At 50.2% G+C, this 8,202-nt stretch overlaps 2 protein-coding genes across 5 annotated transcripts in view; one reads left to right on the top strand and one right to left on the bottom strand.

Annotated features, from left to right (window-relative positions):
* LOC113201775 (sodium/bile acid cotransporter 5) overlaps nt 1–7,952 on the top strand; it is a 24,296-nt gene extending 16,344 nt beyond the window's left edge. For 2 of the 4 annotated variants that reach the window (XM_026415679.2, XM_026415677.2), the window contains exons 2-8: nt 850–917; nt 4,500–4,986; nt 5,059–5,294; nt 5,380–5,554; nt 5,642–5,904; nt 5,983–6,169; nt 6,264–7,952. In XM_026415679.2, coding sequence (XP_026271464.1) covers nt 4,509–4,986; nt 5,059–5,294; nt 5,380–5,554; nt 5,642–5,904; nt 5,983–6,169; nt 6,264–6,472 — 1,548 coding nt within the window. In that variant the 5' untranslated portion in view covers nt 850–917; nt 4,500–4,508 and the 3' untranslated portion in view covers nt 6,473–7,952. Of the gene's footprint in view, nt 1–849; nt 918–4,300; nt 4,323–4,394; nt 4,415–4,499; nt 4,987–5,058; nt 5,295–5,379; nt 5,555–5,641; nt 5,905–5,982; nt 6,170–6,263 lie in introns of those variants that run through there. The other 2 variants (XM_052271255.1, XM_052271254.1) reach the window with 2 other exon arrangements.
* The window catches only part of LOC127750231 (uncharacterized), a 13,472-nt gene that overhangs the window by 764 nt on the left and 4,506 nt on the right, over nt 1–8,202 (bottom strand). The gene's annotated exons all lie outside the window — the stretch shown is intronic.

The raw sequence follows: 8,202 nt of genomic DNA, 5'->3' as shown, positions 1-8,202 counted from the left end.
CCCCTCCCCCTCTCCCGCCCCTGCCGCACCTCCGCGTCGTGGCCGCCTTGCCCTTGGTCCGGGCCAGCCCGTAGGCTGGGCCGTAGGCAGCCAGAGGCCGCCTATTACCTGCCGACCTATCCGTCACTGGAGCACTGCGGCCGTATTCGGGTCATGGATTGACATAGCACGCTGTGTGGGGGATTGGCATTGTCCAGTTTTTTTCCGACAAGGTAAAATATTTCCGTTGCGATAAATATTGCCATAACAATCGCCAAGTTTCCCGTTTTATTGCTCTTTTTATTTTTGGTTGTGTGTGCGATCTCGTGTGGTACACTTAAAAAATAAATCTGGGCACGTGCGTGACACTTAATCCCCCTAGACGAGCCTCACACGCCAGGGAATTCGATCGCTTTCCTGCTGCGGCTTCCTCTCTTGTCGAGCCTCTGTCCACCACACACTTTTAAAACACACACAGTTTTCTCTGTTTTTTTAAAAAATAAAGTGATAAAAAGATTTTAAAAACACAAAAAAAAGTCAGCGTACTTTCACCCAGTCGCGCTCGCAGTACGCCCGTATGTGTTGTCGTGTGTGGTAATATATGTCAGGCTGTCGTTGTTGTCTGTCTGGGACCAACATGCATGAGGTAAAGTGGTTTCAGGAATATTTTAGGGGGTGGGGCGTGCTCTGTGTTTGCTAAACCAGCTAAACCTTTATGTGATGTTTAACTGAACCAGCCACACGGAAAGCTTTCGCGCAGTTAATCGGAGTTCGGACAGGCGACGTCAGCAGTTCGTGACCAAAATGTGGGCGGAAAACTTTGTAATATGCCGCTTTCCTAATGCCTTTTTCCTCTTCTTCTGTTTACAGACTGACTCCAACTGAACTGCCCAGCACTATCCAGCGCAACCTCATTCTTTTGTACTGATCACAACAAGGTAATGAAAAGCTGTGTTTAAACTTGATGGAGGGAGGGGGTATGGGTTGGGTGTTAGATTGATGAATTAGATCAGCACTATTGTTGAGATTCGAGGTGAGAATTTCCGTCCTCACGGCCAGTTAATTCTATCGACGCCCATCTCGAGGGCTTGGGAGGGGGGAGGACCAGGAGGGAGGACCCTTTGGGCCGCCGAAGGGCGCCGTGCCGGACGTCCTCGGCGCCGTCCGCGGCCCGGCCGGGGCAGGGGACCCCCTCGACTTGGCACGCTCTCTTTCTCGCGTTACATCACGCTGCACGCCCCGCCCCGCTATAGAATGTCATGTGTCCGCCGGGTAATGCCAGGCGAGCACGCGCCCGCACGCCATACTGTTACGTTCCGCGAACTCCGTTGCCTCCCCCTACCCCTGCCCCTATAGTATGCATATTATGGCTTGCCCCATATGCACTTTTCTCCCACTCATTCAATGTTATGGTACAACACACTTGCATGTGGAGGGAAGCAGGCACGTGGCAAAAGGAATAACCACGAGCAGAATAAACGACTGAACATTTTTTGGGGTGGTGTTTTAACGCCTTGCGACTCGTAAAGTGTCTTTATTGTAATGTAAGAAAAGAAAGTTTGCCGCCCGCGCGATTTTAATAACCGGTAAGATAAACTGCCGAACTTTGTCCCAATCCTGACCTCGCCCCTTTTTTCGCACTTGCGAAGTGCATCCCGCCGCACCTCCGCCCTCGGTGGACTCTGCCAAAGACTCTCAGCTGCTTTGGTTTTGGTTCCCTGCCAGCGGTTAGCCTCCGCGCCCCTCTCCCGCAGGGGAGGACAAATTTGCCGCGTTAAAATTTCGGGAAAATTTGCATTGTCTAACAGCGCTAAAATCTTCATATCGCCCGCCGCCGAGCCCGCCGCGGTAAACGGTGATGGTCACGAACTGAACTGACCACAGCGACGACGGGAGCGGCCCGAGGCAAATGACACTCTCATCTCCTGGCGATAACTTTTTATCGCACCGCGTCTCAATCAAACAACAACAACAATGAATAGAATATTGCCTCAGTCCAAATTGTTGCTGTCCGCGCCGGCCCGCTGTGCTGCTGTGCGCCACGCGCGCGCGCATCGGCCCGTCGCCAGCAGGGCCCCACCATCGACTTGCAGATGGTCGCCGTCATGCAGGCCGAGGGGCCCCAGGCCCAGGCCGGGGTGGTCGGCCTCGGCTGTCCTGTGCCTTCTGGGTGCCACTCTTTGACCTCAGGCCGAGCGCCTCCGCTTAGCCTCCGTGCCGGCGCCGCCTGGTTCGTGGCGCGCGTGCGCGCGCGCTCTATGCGTTGTGCGATGTCACCGAACAAACAACAGATTAAAAAACACTGTAGCGGCAAGCAGGGCCAGGCTGCAAGGCGAACGCAAATAAATGTGCAAAAATCGCGCTGTGCAAAAAAAAGTACAGTTTTCTGTATGCTTTTGTGGTGTGGTGGTCTGTGAACGCAGGTGGCTCCCGCCGCCGGCGCGTTACAGAGTATAATGTATTTCCTTCACACCTGTATTTTTGAAGTAAAACCTGTCGGGAATTCATGAGCTTGATGGAAAAGATTACTGCTGTCGCTTTAAGAATTTTTCCCTCAGATTGTTCCTAATAAAACAAGCCTCTTGTAAATCCTGCGGGATGGCGGTTTTCTGTAGCATACACCTTTGTCGCCCTCTCCTGGTACGCCTTTGAAATTACAGTGTACTGGCAGTGACCCCCGAGGTAACCCCTCGGGACTCGGGTGATCCCATCAGCATTCATTGGCGACCCTATGAATCGAGAACTAAAACGATACCCTGCAGAATTACCTGTTTATCTCACTGGGTCCGTGTGTTTGGAGTGTGGAGGGGAGGGAGGCGAGGGGCGGCAGACGACTACGTGCGCGCGGAGGAAAAAGGGGGAGGGGGAATTCCCTGGAAACGTTCCCCTCCCACTGCTCGCAGTCGCTGATGACTCGGCGTATTTTCTGCCCCTCTCCTCCCTTCCTCCTCCGTATCCGCCCAATCGCATCGCCACCCAGCTCCGCGCGCCGACTGTCGGGCCGCGCTGCTGTATCTTTGTGGTGAATACTGAACGCCGTCGCCCGTCGCTGTCCTCCGGAGGCCTGGAGGTGGCCGGGCAGGAGGCCGGGTGCGACGCTCTGCTGGCCGGCGTGGCGGCGGGTGCGGCTGACGGGACGGGTCCGTACTGCTCGTGGCGGCCCATCCTCGGGGTGACGCAAGGCGGGTGCCCCGCGCGGCCCGCGCGCCAGGAGGAGCCGAGGACAAAGTGATTTCTCCTCTCTGCTGGTCCCGCCGGCTGCCCGCCCGCCCGTCCCGTCTGTACGTCTGTCTGTCGCACCTGCCCGTCCGTTTGTCTGTCGTCGTCGCTCTCCCCCCGCGAGCGATGACGCGTCTGTTCAAACGAACGAAATGTCGAAGTGGGGTAACAGGGACGGACGGCAGCGCGGGGCCAGAGAAAGGAAAAGTCAATCCCGGCGCACCCCGTGCGGGTTTGTTTATTATTTCCGGGGTGGCGAGGACGTGGGCGTCAAAGGCCCGGCCGCAGCGGGGACAACATCCAGATCCGTAGAGACTCTGCAAACACACGCAGGTGGCGAAGGGATGGCCCGGGCCGGAAATGCCCCTCCCCCCCTCTCCAACAAAATTCCTTAAATTCTTCAATTCCAATTCCTGGTAGGAGGGCTCTAGGGAGATGCAAGGTTCAAGAAGGGATCGGGGACGGCTTTCGCCTCGCCGATAGTGGCGTTGCTGTGCTGCCTCCGACCCGGTCGTCGGCGCCGCCCGGCTCAGCGGGGGCGGGGCACTCCGGGCCCCGGGCTTGGGTTACCCGCCCCCACCTCGCCCCGCTGCTACGTGATTTTCGCGCCGTACTCGTCCTGCCACCGCGCATTATCTCACGGTGATAAGGACGCCGGTGGGGTTTAACGCCGACGTGTTTGGCGTCGCGACGCCCCTTCGGTTCGGGACGCCGCGCGGTGTCGCGCCGCCGCCGTCCGTCCCTCAGAGGGTGATGCACTGCCCCCTCTCTCTCCCCTCGCGAGGGCCGCGTGCCCGTGCCGGCCAGACGTGCTGACGGCCACGCAGGCTTTGGGGTCCGAGGAGGTGTGCGTACGGCGGGGGGTTGGTGGGGCGCACTGAGGTGGTGTGATGCAAGTCACCTGTGTCCTTGGGCCAGACCCCTCGCCGCCAGGGTGGACGCCAGACACTCGTGAGCGGTACGATAGCGTAGGGTTAAGTGTGCTTTATCTGGGGAGCTCTGCGTGAAGAGGTGTATATAGGCGCCGCGGCGGAAGTGACCGTCGCGGGATCGGGGTGGTTCGTCCTTTCTCCGCAAGGATTCTCTCGGCGTCTCACGGGATCACGGCGCCTGCGACACTCGGGGTAGGCCACCCCGCCGTACACGCCTGCATGGCAGGGGAAATGTTGCCTACCTGACAGGCGCTACGAGAGCTTGCATAGTCTGCACTTGGCGAGTTCGTAACGGCGAATGACACGCGCGACTTCTGGATGATCCCTTTCATGTCCGTTCGTGTCTAACTCTATTCTCTTCTTCCGCAGGCCGTAGCCATGTGTCCGCTGTGGCCGCTGCACCTGCTGGTGCTCTACGCGGTCATGCTGTGGCCGCTCCTGCTGCTGACGTGCGGCGTGGCCAAGGGCGTGGCTGCTCAGGTGCTGCCGCGCCAGGGCCTGCAGGGCCTGCAGGGCTTCCAGGGCCTACGCGCCTGCCCACAGACGGCGCTGTACTGCGCCCCGCCAGACGGCGGCGACCACCTCTGCGTCCAGTTCGACGCGGTCCTCCCCAACGGCACCGTCGCGGACGTGTACGAGCGTGGGCGGCTGGAGCTCAAGATGGACGAGTGGGCGACGCTGCGCTTCAACGTGACGGACCTGGACGCCAACGAGGCCCAGGGCAGTAAGCTCTACCTCGAGGCGGACAGGCAGAACGTGGCCGACGTGAAGCCGACGGAGGTGTTCATCAACACGCAGAGCCTGAACGGTCCGTCGTCTTGGGCAGGTTCCGTCAATGTGACCGGCCACTTCCTGGGTAAGTGGAACCTGCGACTCTCCATCTACCGCCGTCTTCCCGCTCTGGTCTGACGCCCTCCTCCTCCCCTAGGTAAGACGCAGGTGCGACTCAAGCTCGGCAACCGCTTCAGCGACTGCCTGCCCGTCGTGGTGACTCGACCCAAGCGCGTCATCGACACGGTGTTCACGGCCAGCGTTGCCAGCCTGGTGGCCATCATCTTCATCAATTTCGGCTGTGCCCTCGACTGGGAGATCGTCAAGAAGACGCTGAAGCGACCCTTCGGCCCCGCCATCGGCTTCACTTCGCAGTACATCGTTTTGCCTTTGGTAAGTAAAACTGCTACTAAGGTGCTCAGGATACTTTGTTTCAATCACTTGTGTTTGTTATTATTTGTGCTTTTCTTGATTCCAGATAAGTTTTGGTTTGGCAAAGCTTTTGTTTCCCAATGATGTGGCCATGCAACTGGGCATGTTTTTCACTGGAATCAGTCCAGGAGGAGGGGCTTCTAACATTTGGACTTATTTGCTCGGTGGAAATCTCAATTTGAGCATTACCATGACTGCAATAAGCACTATGCTTGCTTTCGGTAATATCCGTTTTATTGAAAGAGAATGTGCAAATGTATGGGATTTTTGAGCAATATTTGATATATCTTTTTGTTTTCTGTCCCCAGCAATGATGCCATTTTGGGTCTTCACCCTAGGACATCACATATTTCATCAAGATAAAATGGAAGTGCCATATATGAGAGTTTTAGAAGTTGCATTTTCTCTTGTCGTTCCTATTTTCATTGGATGGCTAATCCAGAGATTCTTACCCAGAGTATCTAAGCTTCTTGTTCGTATTCTGAAGCCATTCTCAACTCTTCTCATTCTTTTTATTGTAATTTTTGCCATCATTACCAATCTCTACATATTTGAACTCTTTTCTTGGAAGGTAAATATTAAAAATTTTAGTATTGTCAAACTCCTGAATTTGGTGTTCAAGATTTTTTAAAAGATGTTGTCTTTCCAGATTGTAGTTGCAGGTCTTGGGCTTCCATGGTTGGGCTACCTGACAGGGCTCACATTAGCTGTTATATTCCGACAGCCTTTCCCTGATGTTACAGCAATATCAGTTGAAACTGGTGTTCATAACACAGGAATTTCAATCTTCATGTTAAGAGCAACTTTGGGACAGCCAGAGGCAGACTTAACAACAGGTTTGTTAAAATAAAAATACAAATTGTGAAGAAAATATCCATAGAATGATGAAATTGATTTAAAGTGTACTACATTAATATTTTTTCCCAACAGTGGTCCCTGTTGCAGTTGCAATAATGACACCAATTCCACTTACCATTTGGTATGTAGTTAAGCAGCTACGATCAAGGTGGACTGTAAAAAAAAACGATATGTACGCATTGAGTGATGAGGAGAGAGCTCCAGTGACAAGTAATCAGAATGAACATTTAACAATTGTCACATCCAAGGGAGCAAGTAATAACAATCATGACAAGTATTAGGCAGTGCAAAGGAGGTGAACATTCCAAGTACACACAGGAAGAATGTGCTTGTGAAGTAAACATTGTGTACTGGTTGTTATTTCCATTTCATTTTTCTCATTTCCATTATTTAAATTACCAGTCAAATCATCTCATAAAGATAATTTTTTAGTCTGTGAACTGTAGCTGAGCTGGTATTTGAAGAACTGCTTAGCAGTCAATGAATAAATGTACCTCGATCAATGTAATTCCCCGAGAAAATGCTCTGTAAGAATATGGGACTGCTTCAAGAAATTGAGGATTTGCAACTGTTCTCCTAGACTGTAGCTTTCCGTAGATTTAGCTCCTTCTTGTTCTATCCCAGGCTCTAGCCAACTGTACCATGGCATTCTAATAGATCCACTTGAGATCTAGATGAATATTTCAGTACTTAATACACATAATAGGCAGCTGTTTGTTTCTTGTTAGGCCTGCAATAAGTTACGAAAAAGTTCTAGTTAGTTTCCTTCAATTCTAATAGTGGACCACTTCTATATCAATGAAAATCATTTTTTGTAGATTTGGTTTAGTTACCAAGCTTTTTTTCTGCTGATGAATGTATTGACGAAAAGGTGAATTTTTAATGACCAGAACCTGTATTGATCAGTATGTTACAGTAAGATATCAAGAGACTTTTATGGTTTTGGTATGAAATGGCAATTAGTGTTCATTTAATTACAATTTGAACAACGAGAGTTATGTATCACTCAGTCTGAGGATGATTTCCAAAATATTCTATCCCTCCTTTAATGTTGTGCAGGGTGTTAAAATTTTGTACTGATTTATTAAATTGTATGATCCAAAACTTTGTAAATTGGGATTTAGTTCTGTACTATTTCACATTGTTCCAATAGACCCATGTGTTCTTTGTAGCAGCTTTCTTGCATAAGTTGAGTTATTTAGAAAGAAAATCCCAAGTCTGTATTTCTTACAAACTCTGAAACCTGAATACTCTTCTTGATCCCATGTGAGAATAATTTTATTGTGTTTTCATTTTGTTTATGAGAAATTTAATATCGAAATTTCAAAGTGTTCTGCTCTTTAAATGTATAATTACTGTTTATTGCATATACAGTATAATTGTCAAAAATGTTGCACAACTTTCAACATTTGATCTCAAAGTGATATTTGGCTTTACTACTTAAAAATTGCTGCCCTTTGTTGAAAACTCTTTGATCTAAAAAGTTGAGTGCAAACATTGTTTGTTTCTTTTCTCATTGTTGCGTTTTATAAAATAATACTTTTAAATGTCCCGGAGACTTAAAATTTATGATAATGTTACGACTTTTAAATTGGTAGGCAAAACCAATAAAGACAGTGTGACTGTAGTGTCCATTACTTTTACATGTGATGTTTGTAGTGGATAGAATTAAGCTGGAAGTACTCTACCAAATGGACAGTATTTTCTGGTACTTCATAATTGTTAAGGAATGAATATTAAAAAGTTAATTTGAAAATTGTCTTGGTTTGTACTGAGTTTTTTACTTTAAAGTGTCCCACACACTTACTAATGTTCTCGACCAATGGTGGACTACAGGAAATATATGAGACTGTTGGATTGATTCATTTATTTGGGCTGACGTAGTTTCTACAAGACCAGCGGACAGCTACTTTCTAATTGGAGCAAGATGCATCTGTTGGGTTCAAATGGGTTTATTTGAGTCTTGTAGGTTAAATAAGAACACATAATCACGCACACTCTTCAGTGTGTA

Source organism: Frankliniella occidentalis, unplaced genomic scaffold (assembly GCF_000697945.3).
Source record: "Frankliniella occidentalis isolate FOCC.00 unplaced genomic scaffold, Focc_3.1 Scaffold156, whole genome shotgun sequence".
In the NCBI taxonomy this organism is placed as follows: Eukaryota; Metazoa; Arthropoda; class Insecta; order Thysanoptera; family Thripidae; genus Frankliniella; species Frankliniella occidentalis.
Note: the sequence above shows the minus strand (reverse complement) of the source record. Positions and strands in the feature narration are given on the sequence as shown.